We start from the raw sequence: 27,689 nt of genomic DNA on the forward strand, positions 1-27,689 counted from the left end.
TTTTGTGAAAATCCTTTATATTTTCTAATAAAATTTGATACTTAATTTTGTACATGAACCATTGGTATAATTTCTGAACATCTGGAAGAAGGTAAATGAGTTATTTTAAATTAAATAACAAAAACTATTATTGGTCACTTTCTTTTATTTTAAAAAAGTTGACGATTAAGTCTGTTATGAATAATAATAAAGCATTCTTCGAATATTTTAACTTTAAAGAAATTTATGGTGCAATGCATATTTTTAAAAGTAAAAGTACTTATGACAAATACAAAAAAAGATAAAACGATATTTTAATGACAACACTCACCTACACTTTTCCATACAGTTTATCCGTTTAAAGCAATTCTACCAAATATATAAATCAATGCTTTAACTGATAACAAATATTCATCACTCTACGATTTTATACCCAGCAGATTTTATACTTTGCACGTATTTGTTATAAAGTGCATCGTCATATAAAAATTTAACGACTCGAAAGTTTCCTTATCGTCGTTTTTCAAACTGTCTAGAAAGGAGTACCGAGTATTATTTCATTTGACAATACTATGTACATAAAAAAAAGAATGCGTGATTGCGCTGAGAGTGTTCCATTTGGAAAAAAAAATCGTGCTAGAACCATTAATATGTGTAACCATTGTAATGTAATAATTTAAGTAAAGTACGATTCTCAACAATAATTGAGAATCTTGCAGCGCAAATCTCGGCACTTCATTTTCATCGACATTGATTATGTTTTTGGAAATATTTATTATTAAAGTCCAGTGTGCTTAAGCACATAAATATTAAAATTAATTGTTTAATACAAAGATTCAGCATTTGATGAACGCGGCTTCTTGATTTTCTCTAAGTTTTTGATAACAAGATCGTGCAGTGAACAGTAGCGATTACGAATTTCGCACATTATTAGCCATAAGCTTATATATTCTTTCTCATCAAGTTCTTGCACAGCTCGCCTATAATCTGTAATGTGAGGATACTTGGCAACTTTGCTGACAATCTTTGCTCTGGAGATGAAGTACCTAAAAATATTTGTTATTAATGAGAACTCGTACTTATTAAAATTCATAAATTAGTAATTCAAATTATGAATTACCTTGAAATTTGATCAAAAAATGATCCAGATTCACTTTCAACAGCTTGTACTTCCGCTAAAGTATCTTCTTGTATAGAAACTCCAAAATTGTTTCCATCCTCTATTTTAGGAATCATGAATGAAATCCACATTTTCAACTTAAAAAATAACATTATAATCATCAAATAAACTTTTCACATATCAGTGTACGATACAATTAATAATAATGATTACATAATCACAAAATAATAGTGATTACAAATTACTTAATCATTCAAATACTTACAAGATTTGAGTCCTCTAAAAGTTGTCTAATATGAGGCTTCACTATATGCAGTAAATCACAAAGTTGTTTATTGCATGGCACTGGACCATTTGGCAGAATCATAACTTTGGTTCCAGTAGGCACATCGTCGAGACTATTTTCCACTCTTGGTCTCTTGGGATTCGGTCCATCATTGGAATGGTTGAGTAAAATGGGTTCTGGAATTGGTATATTTAAGTCTTGATGGACATCTTTTAGATCTCTGTTATGGAAACCTAGCGTTTCAAGAATCTCATTGAGCTTGACAATTTTTTCTGGAAACCCTTTGATAATTAACTGCTCTGCCTGCACAGTATATTTTTTTTATATACAATCATTGCCATATTTACATAAATATTGATATTTGAAAATAGCTATTACCTTTGTTTTTAAAGAATCCTTGTACTCTTGGACCTGGAAAATGAACTTAAATAACAAATGGTTTGAGAAATTTTAGAAAGAGTCTTAATATTGTTGAACCTATCTGAAAAGTTTTTACAAACTATCTAAAGAAGTAATTGATATATTAGAACGTTATTAACTTTTGTTAAAATAAATAAATGAAGATAATTGTAGCTCAAATAATGCACATAAACTTTCATTTTTTAATAACGAACGTAACTACAGTCCCTTGACTAGAGTTACTTGATGAATAATTTTCTTTAAATTTTTTAAAACCACATAAATTTTTCGGGCTCATTGAAGCCATAGTTTCTTAATTTTTCAGGATATTGAAGGGAGACCATCGAGCGAAAGGTCGATGTCTTTCTATCCGCGTTGTATATTGGGGTTATATATTGGGTCATCATATGTTAAATTCACTTTCGATAAAAATCATTTATCGACTCACGTAATTACGGGATTTTAGTCACGTAATTACGGTAATCTTGATATAAATAATTACGTCGTTTAATTTTATCAAATAAATGTCTACTAGAAAGCACATGTTTCATTCATATATATAGTTATTAGTGTAGTAAGGATCAGAATATGCAATTTTATCAGAAAATGACATGTGACAGATCATAAAAGCTTATAAATTTCGAAATACTTTTTACGTTTTCGTTAAAGCAAAGTTGTGAAAGATACTTAAATTCAAGGATCTTGGAGTTGTAACCTCTGAACTTTTTAGAACGCAGATCTCATTCGACATGACGAGTAAACTAAGCAATGCTCAACCAAAATTTTACATGCACACTAATAAAAATTATCGACACTACATCACGATAAACAGAAATAGAAGATAAATTCAAAACTCGAATAAATTTTCCGCCAAATAAAAAGTACAGATAAATGAAACAGAGGCTTGCTTAACCTCTAAAATGTCCTTCGATTCACTCGGCAAAGAAAAATTGACATACCGCATTTTGAGTTGGCTGTTCGATATCAAATACACGATGTCAGTATTCGTGGTCTTCTCTTCGTTGCTAATTTTATCAATAGTAACGATAATCAAGCTTGAAAACTCACCTTTGTATTCTCGCTTTCCATCGTTATAGTTAAGGGTGACTGCCGCGTATAGTACGATATACAAGGATACAAGCACAAGAAAAAACTCGGTTTATAACCTGCACGCACTCACAGTGTGTCTGGTAAGTTTGCCCTTCCCTATAGTGTATGCGCGCTTGTTGATCTATCCTTTTCTATCTATACCCCTCGCGGAGAAAGTGTGCGATTGCTTTCTAGGGCTAATAAGGCTCTTGTACTAATACAAATAGAAGTGCTTTCGCGCCTCTCGACTTCCTACAAATCAGCGTGGATTTTTTGAAAAATAAGTACTGACCACGTGGGCATGAGCCAAGCTTTCGACATGCTTGACTTTTGCCAGGAAGTCGTCGATGAACATATTTTTATCACAACTTGTTTTCAGTTTCTTCGGAGCTTTCGAGGTTCTTCCACAGGCAAGCTTGTAAATTGAATTCGCATCAACAATGCCTCAATATTGTTAACGCTTGAACGTGTTTTCACGAGCCATTTTCATATGTGTTAATTTGACAGGAAGTCGCACTAGTTTCTTTTACTTTTATTCAAATTGGCGGGAAATTCCATTCAAAAATTTATTGATTTTGATCGATAAATTAATTTTACTCATTTCTCTAGAAATATACTAGATCTCACATCATTTTGTGAATACTAAAATTTACCAAGTTTTATAAAATATGATATTTTTAATTATTTATAATGCATTAGAAATACATTATCATTTTATTGATGTTTTTTCAATCAGTTATATTTATAATGAATAGATACTGAAATATACATAGTATGTCTTATAATAAATTGTTTATTGCGTTTGTTTGAAGTTAATTTTAGAATGGTTTGATGAAGTAGTATTATAATGAAAACAAAAGTTTCCGAAATTGATTTGCTCGATTAATACTATAACAGTAAATCGAAGCCACTTTGTAGTATCATGAAGGTGTTAAAACTCATATGAAGTGTTGTCTGACCATATCAAGCGTTATCTACTTACGGAACCTTGCTACTTGTTGCTTCCACTGTTGTGTAAGATGTTGAATAGAGTATGAACAAATTGTTGAAATATCTTTGGAAAAACTGTAAATTTAGCGTCAAGCCTTAGCTGACAGACTAGGATCGTTCGCGACAATGATTCAAACAGTAAGCAAGTAATTTGTTCAAGTTTTTTGTAAATAATATATTTTTTGAAGACATTAAATTGAAAAGTGCTTGCAAGTGACTGAAGTGAAAAACGTGCCATTGTGGTAGCTAGGGTTGACGCAGCTAAGGGTTAAAAAGCGGCCACGATGCAGTGGACATTCTGGACATTCCGAAAGAAAGCATCATTACCGACGGATATATGAAGGTTTCTTCCTCGGAGCATAATTGGAGCTTTTGAATATTGCTCCGAAATATAGCGTCCAAAATAAGGCCCCAACGGTCACTCGAATGCATTAAATTAGAGCGCAGTGGACTCGATCGAATGGACAAAGTTGTCAATAGCGACGAATAAGCGAAGCAGGCAGGCAGCTTTTAGCATTTGTTAGTGGCAATGACTGGCAGCGTGGCAAACTCGTGCAATTGGAAGAAGCATCGAGAGCGTCTAGGAGCTTAATTCAATTGTATCGTCTGTCCAATGGAGGCTCGTTAAATTTTTTGCCGAAGAGAAAGACGAGCACGAAGAAAGTAGCCTCGCACGATAGTTGATGCCCACGAGCGCGCGCCGCGAGGATGAGCAAACGGAAATGCTCATGAACGCCATGAATAAGTGACGTTCCCATTGTGCTTAATACTTCAATTGCATTGATGCACTTAAAGAACTGTCTTGAATACGTACGCAGCGTCGTGCGCGAGTGCGCGAGTGCGCGAATGGAGGTCTCTGGCCTTAAAATTACGCAAATTGTTATCGATTTATGAGTCAGTTTTACGACGACGGGGAGGCGAATGTGCTCTCCGCCTTTATTAAAAATAATAAACAGCCTTGCGAGCTACGCGAGCGCTCGTCGGAAAGAGCCGCAGAGTATATTCAAATTAACGTGGTATTTATTTGCTCAACACTATTTCAACAACGGTGCATAACGACCGTTTATAAGTCCTAGCTAGAAGCGCACTTATGGCAATCCCGCCAGTCCAACTCTTTATTATTTCTCATTTCATACGGGCGCCGTAAACATATACATATTTTCTCGTGCAATATCATTTCCTTGGCGGCCTGGCCGCGCGAGTACGCTTCCACGGCACAACTATCCGAGGAATGCGGGGATTACGTAAATCACAAAATTAATAGTATCAATTTTTTTTACGCAGAAGTCGCGCCGACGAATAACACTTTCTCAACCGTCATCATGCTGCAGTGGTTACTACCGGCCGAGCTGGTCCTCCACAAATGCTGGCTCTCTTGTCGGGGCTACGTCTACGATCTTGCCGGCTATATCGACAAGTGCGATCGCGAGAATGTCATTTGCATGTACTTGCTGGCCCATGCAGGCAAAGACGTCAGCTACTGGTTCGACGCTTCGGTTAGCGCGCCGTTTTCCTTTCGATCCCACCATTTTATTTTTATCATTTTACCGCTGCCTGCACTTTATTACGGTTACAATCGGCGCTTACCAAATAGCTAAAGAGCTACGCGCCTACACAATTTCATACGAATTTTCTAATTCAGTCGAAAGCTTACAGTTTGCCCATCTCTTGGAAAAGGTTTTGCGTAACACCTCGGAAAAATAGGAACATGGAGCTCGAAAACAAAGACAGAGCTTGTTTCTGCATCTTCCGATGGCCATCGGATTATCCAATCAGTCGGGCCAAGCTCAGCCGGTCACGCGCAAAGGCGTCGGGCGTTAAAGCGTGACCTTTTGCCGCAGGGCCGTCACGGTGGTCGGCTGCGATTGAGACGTTACGTCGAGCCAGCGACGGGTCAACGGCGCATCCTCCTTCCGTATGCCTTCCCAATACCCGAGGGAGCCGAATCGACCTACGCTTCTGCCGCGCTCGGCTGCTGTTCCTGCCGCGGTGCCGACGATAGCCAGCTTGACGATGGTGAGGAATTTTCGCTCGCGTGCCTACTTTCGAGAGTGCGTTTCGCATTTGGGCATTTTTCTCGTTCTCTCCGAGTGGCTAATTTTCGGCTGACTAGAAACGACGTCGTTACACCTTTCGTGCGCGTGCCACTCGATTAACTTAACAACGGCTCCGCGTGCCGTTACATTTTTATCCAGAATTCAGGCACACGCTACTCTGCCATACGACAATGAAATTCTGGCGAACCAGCCCGTATCGTAGTTTTCGAAGGAGAATAAGCTTTGACGACGAAATGATCACGGATACGGCGGCTGTAGCTGCGCTCTATACGCTACGAGGATTAACGCGATAATCGGCAAAGCGCAGGGCCATTAAGGCATTATTTTCTCATCAGTCGGAAGAGTAAAAAAAGCTGAGACTGTATGCGAGAGTTGCGCGCGGTTAACGGTGCAGTGACAATTAAACCCCGTTAACTCCTCGTCTATTTCTCGACAAGCCACCACGAAAAACACTCTCGAAAAGCCACGAAAACGCGTTGAGAGAGACGGAAAAAACTTGCGATTACAACTGATTGTCTTTGACTGGTCACTGTCAAAGACCCCGCGCGGTTAACGGGAAAGTGCTGGTCGGACCTTGAACGCATCTTCAATGGCACCAAGTGTCGCGTTGGACGACTCACCCGAAATGCCAGACCTTGCAAGATTACCAATGTGCTGACGGGACAACAAGTTGTTATATCGGTACTTATATCTTTTTAGATTACACAACCACAACGCTTACTTTACTCCTTTGATATATGTCGCTTATACCTCACGTTGACTTTTCTATGCCTCATATTATAAAAATATTTATTAAACTTATGTAATTAGCTGCCTATTAGATGTAGCAACACATAACAGTTATCTAAACTATACCATCAGACATGGAATGTACTTTATATTTTCAAAGAGAAAATGTATTTAATATGAGAATGTTTCTTTAGAAACTATTCAAAATTCATGACGTCAAACGACTCTGAGAGATAAGTTAAAAATTTGAAAGTATATTGATTAAAATCAGACACACTTATTTTTTGCTTTCAATGTCAAAACTGACACCTATAATGCATCATATTCAACAATTTTGACGAATTAAAATTACTTGCCGTTAATGACTGATCGATAGAGAATGGTATATATTAATTATATAATTCCTGAAATGTTTGCGTGGCACAAGTTTGAAACGATGTTTATTATTATTGATTCGCATACATTTAGGTTTGCGAAGAAGACACAATAAATCGTATTCGAGATCGCGCAATGCTGTTCAATAGACACGGTGCCTCGTACACATGGAAATTCGAAGGGAAGAAACTGAATCCTGAACTCACGTTGACGGACAATGGAATTCCCGATGAGCGGGAGGTATTCCTGAAGTGTGGGCTTCCCGAAATTTACACTCCTAATTTGCTTTGTTATTATAACGATGATTTGACGGAGGATCAAGAAGATAGGGAAGACTGAAGCTGGTGTTTGTTTACATGACATTTTACAACCTTGTCTGAAAACAATTACACATCTTCTTATTGATTTAAAAATTAGCAATGAAATTGTTTGCCTATAAAGAATTTTGTAACTATCTCGTTGACTTTTTGTAGCGTCTTAGTGAGTTTAAGGACTATTCATTCTCATGCTAATAATATTTGTAGATTACCTGCGCATGAAAGGTAAGGCCTCCTGCGGCTTCATCTTTGCGTATCTCGACGTAAGCAGTCCCATCATCTCTGACCTTGATGGCCTTGCCGATGCACTTGCCTCCAACTTTTCGACCGGAAATCACGTCCCAGTAGTAGCCTAACGTCAGATCCATTTGCAGCGTCTGTTTTAAATCAACGCCGTACTGCCCATTGAATGCCACGAATCAGACTTTGCCTCGCTGGAATACTGAATTTGGATAATTTATCAAGATTTTAATCAAAATAGCATTTTAATGCATAATCGTTATTTTCGATAAAGTTTGATTTTGGAAACCTTAAATTTTCCAAGTTGCTCAACTCTTACTCAAGTTATTTATTGATCCTTAAATGGAGTTCGGGTAAAAAGGCAATCGATACTCGATTTTCAAAACAATTAAAATTAAAAAATTTTCAAATTCTTTTATAAAATTATAAAATATGTAATAATGCAACAGAAATCGTGATAAGTAATCAATATTAAATATCAAAAAATTAATATTGAGAAAGCTCAATTTTAATTTCATTAAAAAATCTTGCTCAACTTATCAATTTGGTTCGCCCCATTGGTTCACCAGTTTGCAAACGGAACGCGTCCTGTACACAATATTTAGAAAGTCAACCATGCTGTAAATTTATGATCATCGATATTCGCACATCTAAGCGTGCTTACAGTCGTTAACCTCAGCACCATTGGCAAATCCGTCGCTGATCGGACCTGGTGATACGATATTTCCATTCTCGTCAGTTGAAGGGCCTTGCGACCGGTCAGAAAAGTCAAATGAATTAATTAACTCATGAGTTGCGGATGACCGTGAGGTTGAGCCAACGTAAATGCTACTACCGTCTAACAAAATGTATTCGTTGAATGATTTTCAATTGCATGCCAATATACAGAGCATAAATCTTAGCTTATAACATCCGAGTACCTTGTAGTTGAGAATAAATCTGCTGCCAGCAGCATGGCCTCTCCGGCTATCACGATCACCAATCATTAATGCCTAGATAATCGCGCTTAAGTCGTCGCTTTAAACTTTGTATGGGATCCGAACCTCGATAAACTTTCCCAACTTCTTTACAAAAATCAAAGTCGACAACGGCGCACAAGTAGACGCACTTAACCATCTTGATACTTTTGCTGCCACCCCACTCGATCACTTCACGATAGATAAAGGCCGCTTATTCTCGCCAAAGACGTACGTGCAAAAAATATTCAAGCGGCTGCAAAAGACCTCTAGGTCATGAGGCCATATTTGCTTGGCCGCGTCGACTCTGCAAACAGACGTTTCTTTTAAAAACTAAAGTGATTTTGCTTATTTAGGTAAGCGAAGTTGTGATGGCTTTACCTGAAACCAGTGACGCCAAGGTCAATGGCAGGATTGAAAAATTCAACGAGTTTATTTCTAACGTGCTCCCTGTCTTGATCGAGATTGTACATACTCTATCAAGTCACGATTGCTCATTTGCGCACTGAATCGATCTAATTCTTGGCACTGTAACCATGATTGAAATTTTCGAGCCCGTATGGTACAGCCGATGATAGATTCACCAGTACCGATTGCAACTGTCTCGGACATCGCTAGTCAAGTGATTAACACTTGCGCCAACGTAAATCCCTATACACCTACTAAATTGCAACGAGCGACCGTATTTTTGAAATGGTTCTAGTCATCCGAGTGGCCAATGATTTTGTATGAATTGGACTAGTAAGGTTCGAACCACGGCTGATTTTTTATTATCACATTCTCGTTAATAGAAGAAAACTTTCAATTTCATATTGAAATATGTGTATAGAAAAATCATGAGAAATATTTTTAAGAAAAAAACAACTTGGTTGTGCAGCACCGTATATCCCGTCGGTCCTAAAAACCGTTGGCACTCATCAGCGATGTCTTTGAACTTCCACTTGAACAGATGGACCATGGTGGTACGATTATCAACATAATGCGGATCCTTGTAAGCAGCGGAGTCGTAGCCAAGCACTTGGTGCGTGAAGGCAATAACGAGTATACTCAGAAGTAACTTGGACATACTTGACTAAATAAGAGTTAAACGCACGTCGCTACCTCGTTTTATAGTTGAGCGAAATGCGCGAACTATTCTCTAGATGGATATTTTTGAAAGAGTATTTTTGAAAGAGTTGTCATGTGCTCGAAAGAACGTTGAATTATGAAAGGTTGAGTTATACAATTTTCGCTATTTGCGATGAATTGAGACAAGATAAAATTAATCAATGTTCAAGTGCAAAGCAGGTGTTGCAATTACTCGTTGACGTGGGGTATTGGTCGATCTGGAAATCACATTGCCGTGAAGTATGGTATCGGCAAGAATGTGTATTTTCGTCAACTTTTATTGTCTGAGAAAAGAAGAGAAGCAAGATCAACATAATACAAGTCTGTAGATCGAAAGATATAACTTAGAAAAGTGTAGCTCGCCGTTGAGTCGATCATGAAGCGCGTCACACGTATGAAAATTGAAGGGAAAGCCTATTGAATCGGCGAGCTGGCAGTGGTGCGCGCGCGGAAAAGTCGACGAACGGCGATAAGTATCTGGATTGGTGTGGGGTTTCCCCGGGTGTGTGTAATATAAGTTCCCGCAGGCTGCTTTGTTACAAGTATACAACCCGAGGATGTTGGCGAAGAGAATAAAAAGCTTCTCTGGCACTTTCACTCTCTCTCTCTCTCTCTCTCTCCGCATCTCCCTCTCCCGCATCAATTTATATTTATTCCGCCTTGTCTTTTTCACATAGGCCACGGCTTGTACAGAGTAATAAAGTAATCAGCGAGTACAGAAGCGGATTGTTCTCTCCTTCGCGTTGCTTGCCGCCGCGCACACGCTCGCAGCTTTGTTTGAAAATTAATATACCGCAGCTAATGAAGCTACCTGATAATTTGCGAGATTCTTGTTGTGCGCTGCGGCTCCAGCAGACTCAACTGATTATCCTACTTTTGCTCTTCACTCTCGTACTTATCGTCTTTTGGTTTACACCCGAGTATTTTTATTGGACGATCATCCACTTTCCCACGTTATTAATGAAATTCCTCGAGAAAAAGCCAGGAATTTGACTTCATGTGCGAGCGTTTTCACAGCTTTCAAATGCTTTGCATTGTTTCAAATTTCATGCGTTTACGGTGTTTCATGTTTTAACTGGCTTGTTTTTACAATTCATTATAGTATTATTATAACACACATTTTCTGCTTTCATTTAAGAGACCATTGAAAATGCTCAAAACAATTTAAGCGAACCTCTTTTAAGATAGGGACAGCGACTTCGGTACGCCTGCCATTCGTTTCATGTCAAATTCAATTAACCGTGTTGAATTCTACATTTAATTAGAAACATGGAAAAATATTATTTGTACATAAATAAAATGATAAAAAAGCAATAAGAAATAATAAGCACGAGCAGTCCTGATATTTACTGTAATTATACCAGCGCACATGACGTTTCTATTATCGCAATGATCCAAGAAATATGAAACGCATCTGTCGAATGGAAAAAAAAGAAACCAGTCCGCTTCGATTTTTAATGCGTTGAGCAAGTTTGGCATCGGAAAAAAGAGGTCGAACACAGATTTTTGAGATTGGAAAGGAGTTCACTCTCAGCTGGCAGGCGAAGAAATGCATAAACTTGTAGGTACTATATGTTTGCATTATGAAACTTGCGTGAAAAATGCAGGCCTATTAACATGTTCATGTTTCTTACTATTATGTAAATACGTCGGGCTTTTAGATTATAAATTTGTCTAATTTCGAGTGATACCTTGGATATTCTATTTACGAAAATTTTCCCAATTATGTTGACTACGTTAACCATAGTCGATATTGAAAAATTATGAAAAATTATGCAGCTCCAAATTGCCTTTGTTATACGGCTTGAAAAGAAAATTGTTTGTCTAACTTAGCAATAAACCTGTCCCCAAGATATTGCTTTCATGGCAAATTAAAATTAATCATTCGGCTGATGTAAGCCAAATTATTTTCACGATGTGATGAAAATAATAATAAAATACTTAAATTCTGTAAGTAAATGTTTTACCGAGCATTTCAGTCACTTCCAAAAGTGTTAAAATAACTAGCTATTATTTGACCACCGGAAATATTATTTTAAATAGTTAATGAGATGATGGTGACACGAAAAGAAGGGAAAAGTTATTCAGAATGTATTCAAAATATCAACTTTGGATGTTTATTTTGATTATCTGAATAATTGTTCGCATTTGTTTTGATTTTAACGTAATACTTTATTAACATTGCTAATTGTTCTACTAATAACGCCATAATTACCAAATATTTTATAAAAGTAAAAGCCGATTTAGGTTCCAAAATAATTGAAACAAGTAAGAGTTTAGAGCCGCAAGTAAAATACGGAAATGTACACGATATATTTACACTTTCCGTGCCATGAAAAGTCTTGAATAAGCCAAGTTCACGCTCACTTATCTGGAGCGCGGGCGGCAAAACAACCACGACGACTTGGTAGTGAGAAGATGGAAGAATAAAGCTGAGTACTTTCACTCACTCTCTCTCTCTCTCTCTCTCTCTCTCTCTCTCTCTCTTGGCTCTCTCGCATCAATTTATATTTATTCCGTCTTGTCTTTTCACTGCGCGGCTTAATACAGTGTAATAAAGTAATCAGTGAAGTCGTCGGTGGAGTGGCGAATCGTTGCTCCTATCCGTCTGGCTTTCGTCGCGGTCGCAGCTCTCAAAGCTTTGTCTGAAAATTAATAGGTTGGCTCGTTAATGAAGCTACCTGATAATTTGCCGAGCACTGTGGTTATGCCACTCTTACTTATGCCACCCTCGCAACAACAGCCGCGCATGCCGCACTTTTAGTTTCCGCGAAGCATAAGTTTAGCGTTCTTGATTTTTTTGTCGTTGTCATTATTTGAATTTCGCGCTTTCCCACAGATGCGTGCCTGCGTACGCTGCGTGCGAGTCTATTAAAATTCCATCAAGTACACACAATGCATACCTGAGTGTAGAAGGCGAGTACACCGTCGGCTTCGTCTTTAAGTACCTCGACGTAGGCGGTGCCGTCATCCTTGACCCTGACGCTCTTGCCAGTGCACTTGCCTCCGACTTTCCGACCGGAAATGACGTCGCAGTAATCGCCCGGCTCCATTCCCGTCTGCAATGTCTCCTTCAGATCCACGCCGTACTCGCCGTTGAATGCCACGAAGCCTCGATTGCCACGCGAAAACGCTAAGAGGGTTTCATTTCGCAAAAATTAAATGTAATTTGTGGCTTTGAGGTTGTCTGCTTTGCGCCGCGCACCAGAGATTAGTTGTTAGATTGTCGGTCCGACCACGCACGATTGCTTGTTTTACTAAATAAAAAGTTAAAAAATGTTATTATTCACTTAGCAGTTTAACTTGGCTTGTTCTTTTGCTAACTGTACTTTTGTGGTCAAGATTATTGTTTTCGGGGGGGAAACATAAAAATCATGCTTGTTTTTCAGCTTTCGCGGGGGCAGATTTACAGCAATCAGAGCAAAAACCTTCTTTCATTTTCTTTTTTAATTTTTATCTTTTCGGAAATGTATCGTTCGTTCGACAGAAAAAGTTATTCTTTTTAATTGATATAAAACTTTTCCAAATCACACGTTGCACGTCAGCTGCAGAGCTCCGAAGAATTGTTTTATATACGATGCGACTTGTGAACGCTTCAGCGTTTTATTACTTTACCATAAATAGTTCTGAAAGTGAAACTTTTTAAACTTTTTAAAGAATTTTAACGAGTTTCCCCCCTTTTATTATCTTTTTTGCAGACATTTTCACTCTACATTGAAGTCGCTTTGAACTAAGATGTTTCCCAAGTACGAGCACCTTTTGAAACTCATAACTCTGTACAAGTATCGGAGTTAATAATACGATATACGAGAAAGGAATCCAAGTCGCTAATTGATCATAAAGTTTGAAAATATTCTATTAAGACACGTACCAATTTGATTGCCGCCATTGGACCACCAGTGGATAAGCGTAGAATCCTGAACGACGTTTCGGAAGCCAACCATGCCGTAAATTGGCGACCATCGATGCTCACAGACCCAGCCGTGTCCGCAAAAATTAGCGTCGGCACCATTAGGAAGATCGCCGGTAATCGGATCAGGCGACAGAATGTTCTGTTTATTATCAGCCGGTGGACCTTGGCTCGGGTTCGCGAAGTCAAACGAACTCATTATACGAGGGTGTCCATAGGGGTGTGCCAGCATGAATGCCACAGCCATCTGTCGATGGCCCGTCGATGGTCGGCCGAAGGAAAAAGAACACGAAGAACCGGTTGACATTGCGCAAGTGTACGCGGTGGGTGCGGATTCTCATTCAAAATGTCTCGATCTCTTAAAAGGAGAAGGGATCCTTTATTCGAAATTGGAAAGGTTGCACGCGCCATCCTTTCATTTGAGCAGCTCGGCGAAGAAAAGTAGAAAAAATGCGGCAGCGCGCGCGCAGAAACGCATTCTCTATTACGAAAGTTGTGCAAGTGAAAAATTGAGCGCGCGAGGCTCAAAACGCAAGCGCTCGTTTGTTGTTATTATGCAAATATGTCGAGTGCAACGACATCGCGGCTCTGGGCGCGCGCTCGCATATGCCCATATGCCTACATTTTCGCTGTTAATTGCATGCCACAATACGTAGATTCGCGCTGGGCTTTTATCCAGAGAGAAGAATTAACATCGCAGCGACGGCTACGACTAATTAATTCGAGCGTGAACGAGCGACGAACAAATGCTAATGCCGCAAAGGCTCGTAGTGGAAAGAGACTGGCATGATATTATTGTACCTTATAGAGCCTGGCTGCTTTGTAGTTGAGAATAGCATTACCGCCGGCGCCATGTCCGCGTTGATTGTCGTGATTGTCGATCATCGCAATCACGTCTCTAGTCGGCAAGAGTCCTCGATCTTGGAAACCCCAATTTCGCAGATCACGCATCGGCGCCCAGCCGCGAAATATCCTACCGAGTTGGATACCGAACGAGAACTCAATGACGCAACCCAACCGATTGTACTCCCGCTTGTTGACACCCTCGCCGCCGCTCAAGTCTATCACTTCCTGGAAGATGAAGGGACGCTCGTTGGCGCCAAACACATCCGAACGAAGGACCTTCAAACGACCATAGATCGCTTCCAAATCTCCGGGCCACATGTGCTTGGCTGCATCCACTCTGCGGAAAGATAGGTTTTCCTTTCATTTTCAGTAAGCACACGTGCGTCCCTGCGTTCGGCGAATGCGTCACAAGTCTAGCTTCCGTATGAGCACACACAGATGAGAACCAGTTGTGCGCGCCGGAAAATGCTAATTACTTTTTGTCACCACGCAGTTAATAACGGAAATCTGTATCAACGGTTTAAAACGGAACTGTAAATTGCAACGTGCGTCGTGCGTTTAGCGATTTGTTATTTCAAAACAAGGCGATTAAAATATTTAATGTCCGTCGTTTTACAATGCATTTTTCACTGTAAAAAGGCGTGAATTTTTTGTTGAAGCAAATTGTGACGCCACCGTGTGAGCTTTACTTCTTATTCAATTTTCCAGCAATTTCCCGTTGTTAATAATTCTTCCTGTACTCACCTGAATCCAGCGACGCCAAGTTCAATGGCATGGTTCAAGAATTCGACGATCTTTTCTCTGACGTATTCCTTGCCCTGATTGAGATCGTGAAGCCCGCTCAAATCGCAGTTTCTCACTTCGATACCGTTGTTATAATCATTGATACCGCAGGGATTATTGAAGTCATCAGGTCCAAATGGCACAGCTGGATAAAGTCGTTTTTTGGGTTCGGCGATCGATCCACCGGTGCCGATTGCCGGATCGGCGTCGCCTGTCATGTGATTGATAACTACATCGACGTAGATTCGCACACCCACGGTGTTGCAACGAGCGACCATGTCCTTGAATTCACTCTCGTTACCCGAACGAGTGATGATTTTGTATGAGATTGGTTGGTAACGTTCGTACCACGGACGATTTTCTATTATCAAGTTCTCACTGATAGGCGACACCTTTCAGCAGTAATAATTTTTTAAATTATAGTTACGCGAATCTCAAATTTGCTCATTGAACGAAAATGTATGATTGAACAATGTAAGCACTAAAAGAAAATAACGTTATTGTTGTTACCTGAACTCCAGCGAAGCCCATAGGTCCTAAAAATCTCTCACATTCTTCGGCGATATCCTTCCATTTCCACTCGAACAAGTGAACCATAGTGGTGCGATTATCAACATAATGTGGATCCTTATAAGCAGCAGAATCGTAGCTGCAAGCCAACTGCACTACTGCGGTGAAAAGGATGATAATAGAGCCTAGTACCGATTTCGACATGCTTAACTATTAACAAAAACAATTAATGTTCGGCAATTGTTGATAGTCTGTTATATATATATACACAGCATCACGTCATTGCTTCCTTCCCTCTCTATTAAAGCGTCCTTCGGCTGTCTGGGAAACCGATAAATTTTTACTTTATTTTTTAATGCTTACATTAAGTACGTTGTCGATCTTCTACGGCACGTTATTCGCATGTACAATTGCTGTAGAAAATGTATCGTAATAATGTAATAAATTTTCATCATTGTTTACCATTGACGTTGAAGTTACCAGGCCCATATGTTACAGCTGGATAAAGCCGTTTGTTTGAATTCGACAGCGGTATACCTTCACACGTAGGTGAAAAGAGGAGTCTTAAGATAATGCTATCCGTCACTCGTATGGATTCGACAAATAAACTCAGCGCTAGCAACTAGTACGCGTCAAGTCCACTATTTATGTCAGCAACTTAGTATGAAAAGCGTGCAAGTCCATTACGAATAAATTGCGATCCAAACAGTTTTCAAAACAAATTTTTCACGATTTAAATAGCATGGGGAAGAGTGAAGACAATGGCTTTCTGACGTTCAGTGCGTGTTGAGCCGGGTGCGCGATAAGTACAACGCTAAATTCCTCCAATCGATCTTCTTAATTAATTTTAGGCAACCGGTTATCGACGAACAGTTATAGCTTGTGCCTTCCCAATTATCGATACTTCTCATATTACTTATGTATCCATACAAAATACACTACACTTCACGCATCTAATTAAATTTGATTAAATACGTATACCTCCATGTAAAAAATATACATAATTGTTTCCTATACAGTAAATAGATTAATCACTCGAAATTTTCTGAACCAGCTTTGCAAGGTTTAGTTTGGTAATCTATTCGATCAACTTGATATAATTTAGTAACTTTCAAACCACCAACCAACCTACAACAAGTCTAGGAACTTCGATAAAGTAAAAATTAAGGAGAGTAATTGTAAAGTGTATTAAAAATATTTGGCATCGCATTGGATATTTAATTTACTTAAAGAAGTTCTGAACTTTCGTAGTATATTAAAATCTAATATAACTGGATATCAATTGCACGATGGCTCAGCTTGAGCATACGTACTCTGCACACACTCTTTAACCGAAAAGAAATACCTAGCTGGAATTTACGGGAATGCAATTGAATTTGATGATTTACACTTTATTAACTATCATAATTATGTTTAATTTTAACATTATCACAGTACCATTGATTATAATTTTCCATAATTATTCACGCGATAGACGTGTAAATAGAGTAGCTCTATTGTATCATTTTCTTAAAATATGTTTCAAAGTCACGATTTATAACAATCAAGTAAGTATAATATACTTGGAATGAATCCCGTGTTGTAAAAAGTGAGCACGTTCGACTCTGTTCTAAAAGAAAAAGAATTTTAATTAATCAATACTTGCACTTGGCCAGACAGATTGCCGATACGCAAATACTAGCACATTTCAATTCCCGGATCTTGATTAAATCGATTCCTGCGCTCGGAATGCCTCGGTACTTTCGCGCATGACACGAGAAAGAAATGCGCGCCCTTCGATTACGTGAGTTCGGTACGCCGATAGAACGATCCTTATCTCTCGCTTTTTAACCGTGCACTCGGGGCAAAAGCAGTTATATTACATATCCACGCTAGGCCGAGTCAATGCGAGAAGGAGGGAAAAACAAACGCCAATTGTAATGCAAACGAAAGAAGAAAAAGAGGAAGAGAAAAAGCGAGGCGATAACTGTAACGTCCGAGACGTATGTGTGGCGAGCCGAGGGTATACACTTATACGCTCTTATCTCGTAAAATTCAATTGGCTGCAGGTGTGGGTTGGCGCTATTGCGTTCGAAGGGCCACCATCGGTTACCGTTAGGTAACAAAACATTTCGATATTCCATGAGCTTTCATTCTCTTCGAAAGCGATACAATGATGGATGAAACGGTGAATCGTCGCGGCTATTGTGCGCGCGCGCACGTGCGCTTTTCTTCACCCTGTGCACGCCGCACGAATTCTTTTCTTTCCTCGTCTTCCGAGGAAGTTGCTGCTCGAGAACGGCAGAGCGATCGGGCTCGTCGGAGGGTGCACGGCCGCTGACTTTATAAGCCCGCGGGCCGCGACAGCAGCTCGTTCGCGGAGTACCGTTTGACTTCGCGCACACCGTGCCATGCAAATTAACGCGCGTGCGCAGCGCGCCGTTGCTGTGTCTTGTGCGTTGGACGTGCCCGCGCCATCGAGCTCAATATCTGACTTATAAATATTTATGTGCTTGGCAATCTTTCGTTGAATCATCGGTCATGATCGTCTTCCACCGTCCGAGTCAATTCAATGCCGCGTGCTCGTTCATTGCGAAATAAACGTGCAAGTCATTATTAGAAAAGCACACGATTCACGGAAAGCCTTTCATAGCTCACCTTCATATGAGCAGTTGAATCAACGGCCACTGCTGCCTGAGCAAAAGTACTTCGAAGGACTGTTTTTTTTTTTTTTTTTACAGCCGACCGATAGAACCCGCCGCCTCGGTTAGGGTAGGAATTTTTAAGGAAAACTAAGTATTAATCAGACGTGTGAAAAATGTCGAAATACAAAAGTCAATGACCGATGGAATGGTGATTACATTGAAAAACGCCGTTGCCCGTCTCCCTAGCGTTTGTTTGCTAGCCATAACCTCTTCTCTCTTTCTTCACGCGTAATTTCGTCTGGAAATCAAAATTCTCAAGGACACGGAAAAAAGAATATTAATCATCTTCAGTGTAGATACATGCGTAGGCGAACGATCGGCGACAACGACAGTTAAAACGCACGTGGCAATGATATTTCTCGCGCGAAGGGTAGCCGCTGCCTTGGCTTTTCGGAGGCGATACCACTGCGCGACTAATAGCTTGAAAGTGGCCATTATCGGCGCTACTGGAAATACAGGTATGATTGCGCAATAAGTTTGCGAAATCCTTTCGATTCCATTGCTGCCGATGAGTCTTGCACGACGCCACTGATGACTGATCGATCACGCGAATCGGAAGATGTCCATTTTGCACCATTCAAATTCTGAACATTAGTCAGTGATTGCACCGAGAATGCAAACGTACGTGACCGCGCATGCACCCGTCAAACGGAAAAATGACAGGCACGCAAATATTAAGCTCCTGGCGAATAAATGTAAAATGTAACTAAAAATCTCCGAATGCAAATTGACCGTAGCATGCCATTCTGTTCATCGCTCAAAATGTTTTTTTTTCTTTTTTTGGTTGGAAAGAAGTTACAACGTGGTGACACATCACATAGTGTTTTCGGTAATCTTTGGTGTCACTCTCTTGGCACCAAATACTTGGTATACTTATGAATTTCTAATCTGAAATGAATGTTTTCCCTGACACATGGTCCCGTACAGTCTCGGATGAGTAATGATTAATAGAAACGTCGGCATGGCATTATTCCTCTACGAGATTGCTTCGCTATCGCGGTTATATTGAGCACAAACGACTTGTCTCGTCTCGGCCATTAGCAACTCAATTATAATGTAGCTCTTAAAAAGCTTTCGACATTGGCTTCAGTAGAACCGCTTGATACACGTGAAAAAAAGGAATCAATAGTCGGAATGAGGACTGCGGCGCTGGATAGCTCAATACTCGCGCAGCGAATTCAGTCCACGAGTGCACGTACACAGAGCGAGGAACGACTACATTACGCTAGACTCGCGGGTCAATTGAATGGGTCTTTCTCTCGTTGCGCCGCGGCGGCGGAACAATGCGCTCCGCGCGAGATCTCGAAACAAGGACAGCGCACGCGCGCGCCGCCGTGGAAGAGAGAAAGACAGGAAAAAAGTGCTCCTTTAGAGCATCGACGTAACTAACTCGCTTCCCTGCTACGTGTGTATCTAGTCTGGGCGTGTGTGTCTGCACAATAAACGATTGTGCCTTGACTTAAAATTCAATTACAGTCGCGGTAATACGTTGCGCAAAGTGAAAGTATAACGCGACCAGCCATATTTAGAGACTGCAACTTTCTTAGGGACATTTCCTTCCTTTTTCGTTCTCTTTATTTTTTTAAACGTCGTTTTCTTATTTTTTCCTTCCATCGACGCTGACGTAACGGCGCGCGCCTGTCCTGACCCTCGGACTCTCGTTTTCGCAAAGCATCGCGCGTACGACGCGCTTGCCAAATCAGCCGTTAACAAAGCGCTTGCGCGCCTCACTTTTGTCATATTACCATTTTGGCCGAGTAATTTCGTTAAATAAAGACGTATATTCAGGCCGATTGTCGATGCTTCAAGTTACGAGTTACTACTAACGGCCTTTGCGAACTGCTTTACTAACCTGTCCGTCATGATTTTTCTTTCGACGGTTTGTAGAAAACAATCCTCATCGTACCCAACGCAACTTTTCTTTTCTCTCTATTCGATTGTTTGCTTGGATACGTAATCTGATCCAATTATATGGCTAATAACCAGTGCTAAAGTATGTTGATATAACAGAGAGAACGAAAAAGCAAGGCTTGACTTTTCCCATAAGCCAATCGAGATTCGATCTGACGATTGGCATACAGCCAAAGCGATTGTTCGAAACGCGAGCGTTTGACGCCAACCGAAATTTTATAGGAAAGACGATGGCGCTGTGTCTCAAACAATCGCCGCTTATTGATGAGTTGGCTATATATGACTCACGTCCGTTTGGTGGACTGCTGATGGAACTTAGACAAATGGACACAAAATGCCGTACGATGCTCGGTGTCGAGACGGCGTCTGTGCCGAGAAATAAGGTTCGATAAACGCAATCGAATTTTTACATGTACTCGATTTTTCCGTATCGGCTAGAAAAAACAGTGAACCAATACTTGCAACAAGTTTTTCTACTTACTGTCTGATAGACGATAAAATTCAATTATTGGTTTCCAATCGTGAAGGTAGCAGCAGATCTTGATAATAAACCATTGGCGTTCCGCTTGTATAAATGTAAATGATGTCAGTCATGATTTTTTTATCGTCTCGTAATTATTATTATCTTTCTCGTTATCGCAGTTGCGTAACAAAGCGCTGATGAAACAATGTATTAATTGTGCAAAACTTGATTTTTAGAAAATGGAGCTGGAGAGAGCGTTGAAGGGAGCGAAGATCGTCATGTTAGTGACAGAGCCATCAAAGCAACTTTGCGAGCAAGCGCGTGAGGTCGAGAGCGTCGTGGCTGGATTGTTACACTGTTGCCCCAAGGCAGGACGTAGTTATTTTCTTCGTTTCCGCTGGGAGATTGTCAATTTTTTCCCTCCCGTCGTTTTTTTGCCGCTTACAACTAGTAGTTTTACCGCTACGCAGTTTTCCATTGTTGGCGTTCCCTCCGATCTTTTTTTCGGCTAAACGACGTGGCCGCAAGGTTGACCGGATTAACATTCGTAAATCGTCGTGGGACATCTTTCTGCCAGAGCGATAGATTCATCGACCAATTGTCTGTATTTCTCGTTTTCTCGAAGATCGCGAAAATCTTGGACAATGCGGGGCACGTGACTCCGAAATGTCGCCTCTATAGTTACGTAACCGCATGGCTCGCGCTCGCGCTCGCGCGTCGCTTGTCGACCCGTCGCAAATAACCGATGAAAGTTAAGCGAGCTTGACTTTCTACGGAGTCAATTATGGAAGTAATTACGAACTGAGGGATTTTCGATGTATTATGCCTAAACGCAGCACAGAAATATTTTTCGGAACGATTATCTACGAGGAGACATGGAGTGTCGTCGTCCGATGCGTTGTCGAGTGAAATGCCAAATTCGTTGGATACCCAGCTATCCATCGCAAACGCCTCCTTTGTCTGAATAGGCGCGCGCTCGACTGTCATCGCGGAAAACTCGGCAGTTTCTTGGCTGTGAATCGAACTACGAGTATAAAGTCGCGTGCACTTTCTAATAAACCTTTACCGAAAACGAAAAAATGAAGGGAGAAAAGGTTGCTCGCGACAAGACTTGGCTCTCTCACGATAGGCATCGTAAGGAGGCAAGAAGGAGAAAGAAAAAAGGCAGGCAGGCAGGCAGCGAGCGAGCGAGCAGCTTGTGTACGCTTTCGACTGCTGAAAGTGCCATCCTGTACATGAGGGATATACCGGCAACACGTTAACGAACACGTTTCGCGATTGTTATCGGCGCTCAAGCGTGTTACACTACTATATACACTGCTCTCGCGGTCCCTCGACGGCTATATGGCGAGCGGCAGTTTTTCGCGACGACACGTGGAGCGTGCGGGAGGCCTGGACGAATCCGCGGAATCGGCCATTTCCGAAGTTTCCAATTGGGCGTCGGTGTACGATTAATCGCGCGCGCGCGCGCGCCCTCGCACTTTTCAAGCCCTAAGCGACTCCACGAGCGTCGATTTATCGCCGCGGCACGCGAGTCTGCCCGCCGAAACGGTCGGCGAGTTGCCGGGCAATCTTCGCGCTCGTCTTTTTCTTGTCCTTCCCACGAATTCTCGCCGAGAGCCATTGGAAAGCGATCGCTCGGGGCTCAATGAACCCTCCCGCGCTCGCGAACCACGACAAAAAAGAGGTCTATTGACATTACGGTAAAAACGGCTACATCCGCGTTTTCGCTAAAGCGTCGCTCGCCGGCGACCAGTGAGCGGGGCCGCCGCCTTCAAAGACGTTTTTGGCCCGCCCGACAGGCCTTCGTCGGTTTGGTGTCGCCGTGGGTGAGCAGCCTCTTGCCGATGCTCTTCGAGTTGTACAAGAAGGACGGACTTTTCCAGTGCGATCGGCTCTTCGGCGTGCTCAACTTGTTCTCCACGAGGGCCAACTCTCTGGCGGCCGAGACTCTGGGCGTCAATCCCGAGTTCGTGGTGGTGCCGATTTTGGGTGGCGGCTGCCCCGAGACCTGCGTGCCGCTCTTCAGTTGCGCTCGACCCTGCGCCGAATTCACGCCCGTAAGTCGAAGCCGTCGGCCTTTCTCCGCTAGCTAGTTGGCTTCGGCAGGCGTGTGCGTCGTCAACGAGCTTGATTTCGCTGTCGTACGCGGTCGAAGGGGAGCCGGCGCGAAATTTCAGCGTGCTGGCATTCTGAAAAGATTGTATACGCGCAGGAGGAGCTGGCGAGATTGAGGCATGCGATGAAAAGCACGCCTTACGACGAGTCATCGTCCTTATGCGCTGGCTACGCTGCCGCGCGCTTCTGCATCTCATTGTGCAAAGGTCAGTCAGCCGCGGGTCGCTACGTGCGCCGCCGTCGTTACGTCGTCGCTCGCTTTCTCGCGGGCGTGTCGTGCCGCCTTTTCGGAGCGCTCTTTTCGTGGGCTTTGTGGGCTTTGTGGGCTTTCTTGGCTTTCTTGGCTTTCTTGGCTTTCTTGGCTTTCTTTCTCTCCTCGTCTCGCCCTCGAACGCGCGCTTTCCCTTCGACGACAATCGATAAATAAGCATTTGTCGCAATAGCACAGTGACGACTGGTGAAGCTACGTAATCGTGTGAAAACACCTAATAATACAAATTGTCGGCTGCTCGGTCGAGAGCATCAATAACGCGGCCGAGCCGTGAAAAAATCTGAGCGGCAATAAAATCTCTCACGTTACAAATGGCGCGGACTAACGAGTGTGGCGCGCGCGCGTTTCGCCGCCGTCTATGACAGCTGAATGGGCCGATTGTCTCTCACGCGCGACAATTATGAGGAAACTAGGGTAAACAAAGCGCGTCAAGAGGTGCATGTAGCCGATATTATCAGACCCAGGCCGACTAAGAAAGAAAGAAAGATAGGTATATTCCGCAAGCGCGCAAAACTAGCGCACAAATTGCATAACAATGCGCCTCGGCAGCAGCTTACATATACAGGCGTTATCTATACTTACTTGCGCGGATTTCTCAAGTTCGGACCAGGCGATATGTTGGCTTTTCTCATAGGAGGGCTCGTTCCCCGTCATCTCGCAGTCGGGTGGAGAGAGAGAGAGAGAGAGAGAGAGAGAGAGAAAGCGTGAGAACGACCGATTTTTCAGGTGGCTTCTTTGAAATTCCTCGCGACAGCCGTCGTCGTGAACGTCGTGATTCAATTATTCTATTAGCAAAAGGGGAGAGAGAGAGAGAGAGAGTTGATAGAGCTCGCTGACAGATCATTGTTGCGCCGCCGCCGAGCCGAAAGCCGAAACTGATTCCGAAATCTCGTAATTGACGATTTCGTGCGGAGCTGAATTTTCGATCGGCGCGCGTTGCACAACGGATCTGCATCGCGCATAATTAAATTGACCTCCTCTCGGGACGGAGGAGGAAGACAGCTATTGCTCCTGAACTTTACATTATGCGCGTGCACAGCGTTGAGAGACGAGCGCGGGGTGCTCGAGTGCGCCTATGTGCGTTCCTGTCTGGTGCCCGAATTGAAGTACGTCGGCGCGCCCCTTGAACTTGGACCGAGCGGCGTGCAAAGACATCTCGGTGTGCCTAGACTCAGCAATTCCGAGTGCGACGCCATGTTTCAAGCTATCCCGAGGATCAAGCATCACATTGCGCTCGGCGAGGTAAGTTTTCGTTTTTTCTCCGCGCGCCGAGAGATTCAGTGCGCGAGATTGATATGCCTATTACGGAATCGAAAGTGGTCTACTTCCACTTTGATAGATGTGCGGATATATATTTCGCGAAATTATGCATATGTATGGACCATCGTATATTTTACTTAACGATTTTTCCTTTTGTGTTTAATGGCTGTTTAAACTTTGAAGAATTGAAGGCGTATAGGCATGAAATCGTAATTTTAATTGGGCGCTTGCGTTACGGCATAATAAATACATCGTTGCCACGAGTTTTAAAAGTTTTAACGTCGGCGCTTGAGTAAAATATAGGTGTAAAAGTTTATACGTGCACACTTGAGACACGTTTTGTCCGGAATATCAATAATCCGGATTTAAAACTTACAATTATGGCTTTCACGCAATCGACGATGCACACCGAAAAGACTCGTTGCCTTTGTACGATTCTTTCTAAAAGAAAAGTCTCGATGGAAAAAAAAATCATTTTTTCGTTCGATCCGATCAAAGAGAAGCGCCCGAAGCCGCCTGCGCTCGCCACACCAGAGCAAAAGAATAAATTCCCGAGTGTAATCAGTTCGGGCCCCCGTATGCATAACTTGATTTTTTTTTTCAATTACCCTGGTCAATTCAAATTGGCAGAGTTTCAACAAATTATACCTGCAATATTATCACTGAATGCCGTTACAACGTAATGTACAACTTTAAACAAAAACATTATTGACGATTATTACCGCTTCCATTAACATTCTGCAGCACGCAAATTGTTGATTTTTACGATTGATTCAAGTAGCCCGTCAACTTTTTATCTCCAAAAACTCTTACGCAACAACTTCCCGCGAGGATGTTTCTTGGGGGCTAAAAACTCTTATTGAATCGAACATTAACATCGTCGACAAATCGATACTCGCCCGTTTTTGTATCGAAGAGTAATAATTTTATTTAAACTTTTACGTAACGATTATCTCGATTTCAACGCAGTGCGCTGCGGTCGCGTCTGAAGTGTCTCTCGAAATACCTGTTCTCGCAGCTACTTCTCTCTCTCTCTCTCCTCTCTCTGTTTTTTCTCTTAGAAAAGGAGAGAAGAGTAAAAATATCGCCATACATGCGTGTACGTGTGTGTAATCCCGCGGGGAAATTAATCAGAGGTCCGAGAGAGTCACGAGCATTACAAATTTCCCTTTCTCAGACAATGCCTTGGCACGTAATCGCTTACGCAACGCTAGTTCACATGCATACTCAGCCGCCGAAACAAAAAGAATCCTAATAACTGTGCTTTTTTAATGTCCGAAAAAAAAAACAACAACAGAGCCTTGCCCTGGGGTGTGGAACTTCAACGGAGACTTGTCCTCTGCCGGCTAGATGCGATCTGGGTTAATCGTCGAATCGAGGATATAGCAAAAACTGATTGTAAGGAGTGAAGCAAGAGCGAGTACTCATGAGTACGTATGAGCATGTTTTTGCCTGGAAGAGCGTAAAAATTGCAGTTTGTTAGCGGCGTGCATCCTCTCCCTACTCCCTTTATTCTTTTAGAAGTCTCTCGGCGCAGTGCAAGTATAGCCGTAAGAAACGTGATCCGTAGACGAGGCGGTTGAGCGACCTAGGAGAAAAGAAACTCCGAGGACGAAAAAACACAGCAACGCGCGAGGGATCATAGCCGAAGGAGGAGAAAACTCTCTCTGGCGATCATCGTGTACCTTATTGAAATGCAACGCTGTGCTGGGTAGGCTCGAAAAGAAAGGCATAAAAATTGAAGCGATCCGTGGAAACTTTATGCAGATGTCTCCATGTCAAACCGTTCGTGTAGTCGACAAATTACAGTGACAATATTCTTATTGCGCTCGTCAGTTGCCGATCCGTTTCCCAAGCTAAAATAGCAAAATCGGCATCGATCTGCCGACAAACTAAAACAAGTGCGCAGCTGCACGAGGCGTACCGAACTGACACACAGGCGAGGCGGCCTCTGTCGCGCTTTTCGCCACGGATCAATTGGACTCGCACGGCGGCGGCATATCGTGCGTCTAATATACATAGATCGGCGCGCTCCTCTAGCCGGCGAAAAGAGAGAAGCTCGTGCACGTACAAATGCTCGCGCGCACGAGTACACGTGCGCGCATTATACAGGTTGCCGCCACAGCCGCGCGGAGGTCTAAGTACTCTCTCCAGCATGAGTCCCTATATCTCTCGAGGCCCCCAACAAAACCCCCAAGAAAGACTTCTCTCGCCGCTGCGGCCTCCTCTTCCGCATTCTCCTCTCCCCTTCTCCCTCGGAGATGATGTAGCATCGCGTTCTCTCTCTCTCTCTCTCTCTCTCTCTCTCTCTCTCGCGCGCGCGCGCGCCAGCGCGCCGTTGAATTATAAAGCTCCTAATGAGACCTTGAACTCGTAGCTGCCGCTGCTGACGAGCGAGTAAAAATCCATACTTCGCGTATGTACTCATTACCTTTCGCGCGTCTTCTCCTTTTGTTGTAGCTCACGACGACGTCCACGATGATTATGCGTGAGAGGTGTAGCTTCCTTTTTTTTCAGCGGCAGAGCGCGGCCTTCGTCAGCCGACTGCAGGGCCTTTCATTTGCAATTATGAGCTACCGAGCCGAGTCATTTTACCCTTTCGTTATTTGTGTCAATACAAGTAACAAAACACCGCCGTGTAATCTCCGTCGAGTTCCATGCTTTGAACAATGTTCTGCACCGAGCAACGGCTACCATCCACTACATCCGACGACAATTCCCGCATAAAGGTGAAATACGTGCGACTTACAGTATTTCGCGATTTGCAATGGAACCGAGAGAGCGGGCGAATATATTTTACGGTTGCATAAAGCTTTTCTCGCGGCTTTTCAATTGTTATTATTATCTTCATTCTTTCTTTAGCCATCAACATTTTCAATAATTTCAGTTATTCTAGAAGAGTATACTCTTGGACTAGTTTTACATTTGACTTGTTTGGACGGCATATTCAAATACAACTTGAAGTTTTTCTTGTAGATATAAGAAACTCAACGAAATGAAAAATTTGTTGTGACATTCTGTTGATCAGCGTCATTAGTAGTTAGCTACTAAATGTTGTGTTTTTTAAAACATTTAATTTTCTACATCTAATAATAGACCTTCTAGTAGGAAAAATCCTAAAATAGACGCTTGAAATGCTCTCAAGAACGATGTAGTTACTGCCATATTTCCCATAGTTGTACAGCCGCAATAAAAAAACGTCAAACAATGCATCACGCTTGACGAAAACTTAATATTCCCGCAATACACGCACGTTAAGCCGTAGAAAAATGTGAAAAAGTTATCCAAC

At 42.1% G+C, this 27,689-nt stretch overlaps 4 protein-coding genes and 1 pseudogene across 6 annotated transcripts; 2 read left to right on the top strand and 3 right to left on the bottom strand.

Annotated features, from left to right (window-relative positions):
* Positions 1-171: 171 nt before the first annotated feature.
* LOC131666260 (proteasome activator complex subunit 3) lies at positions 172-3,022 on the bottom strand. 2 transcript variants are annotated; one of them, XM_058938769.1, is made up of 5 exons: positions 2,853-3,022; positions 1,764-1,808; positions 1,365-1,688; positions 1,100-1,236; positions 172-1,025 (listed from the first exon to the last, which is right to left on the bottom strand). In XM_058938769.1, exons 1-5 carry the CDS (start codon positions 2,871-2,873, stop codon positions 803-805), a joined length of 750 nt encoding a protein of 249 aa, XP_058794752.1. In that variant the 5' UTR covers positions 2,874-3,022; the 3' UTR covers positions 172-802. The 2 variants fall into 2 exon arrangements, with proteins under 2 accessions (XP_058794752.1, XP_058794753.1); XM_058938770.1 differs by having other exon boundaries at positions 175-1,025; positions 1,764-1,796; positions 2,853-3,019.
* Positions 3,023-5,185: 2,163 nt separating this feature from the next.
* On the top strand, positions 5,186-7,363 carry LOC131666157 (cytochrome b5 domain-containing protein 1). Its single transcript, XM_058938567.1, has 4 exons — positions 5,186-5,359; positions 5,705-5,879; positions 6,459-6,601; positions 7,118-7,363. The coding sequence occupies exons 1-4, from the start codon at positions 5,186-5,188 to the stop codon at positions 7,361-7,363; spliced, it is 738 nt and encodes a 245-aa protein (XP_058794550.1).
* Positions 7,364-8,098: 735 nt separating this feature from the next.
* LOC131666158 (alpha-amylase-related protein-like) lies at positions 8,099-9,603 on the bottom strand (annotated as a pseudogene).
* Positions 9,604-11,827: 2,224 nt separating this feature from the next.
* LOC131666231 (alpha-amylase-like) lies at positions 11,828-15,897 on the bottom strand. 2 transcript variants are annotated; one of them, XM_058938712.1, is made up of 6 exons: positions 15,694-15,897; positions 15,145-15,575; positions 14,356-14,737; positions 13,516-13,801; positions 12,548-12,777; positions 11,828-12,289 (listed from the first exon to the last, which is right to left on the bottom strand). In XM_058938712.1, exons 1-6 carry the CDS (start codon positions 15,895-15,897, stop codon positions 12,278-12,280), a joined length of 1,545 nt encoding a protein of 514 aa, XP_058794695.1. In that variant the 3' UTR covers positions 11,828-12,277. The 2 variants fall into 2 exon arrangements, with proteins under 2 accessions (XP_058794695.1, XP_058794696.1); XM_058938713.1 differs by lacking the exon at positions 11,828-12,289 and having other exon boundaries at positions 12,657-12,901; positions 15,694-15,888.
* Positions 15,898-17,848: 1,951 nt separating this feature from the next.
* On the top strand, positions 17,849-25,766 carry LOC131666159 (malate dehydrogenase, mitochondrial-like). Its single transcript, XM_058938568.1, has 9 exons — positions 17,849-17,860; positions 18,480-18,519; positions 18,788-18,835; positions 20,511-20,671; positions 20,988-21,119; positions 22,554-22,811; positions 22,967-23,075; positions 24,180-24,382; positions 25,698-25,766. Exons 1-9 carry the CDS (start codon positions 17,849-17,851, stop codon positions 25,764-25,766), a joined length of 1,032 nt encoding a protein of 343 aa, XP_058794551.1.
* The last annotated feature ends 1,923 nt before the right edge of the window (positions 25,767-27,689 follow it).

The sequence above is a fragment of the Phymastichus coffea genome, unplaced genomic scaffold (genome assembly GCF_024137745.1).
Source record: "Phymastichus coffea isolate CEN01 unplaced genomic scaffold, Cenicafe_Pcof_1.1 PCOF00057, whole genome shotgun sequence".
Classification (NCBI taxonomy): domain Eukaryota; kingdom Metazoa; phylum Arthropoda; class Insecta; order Hymenoptera; family Eulophidae; genus Phymastichus; species Phymastichus coffea.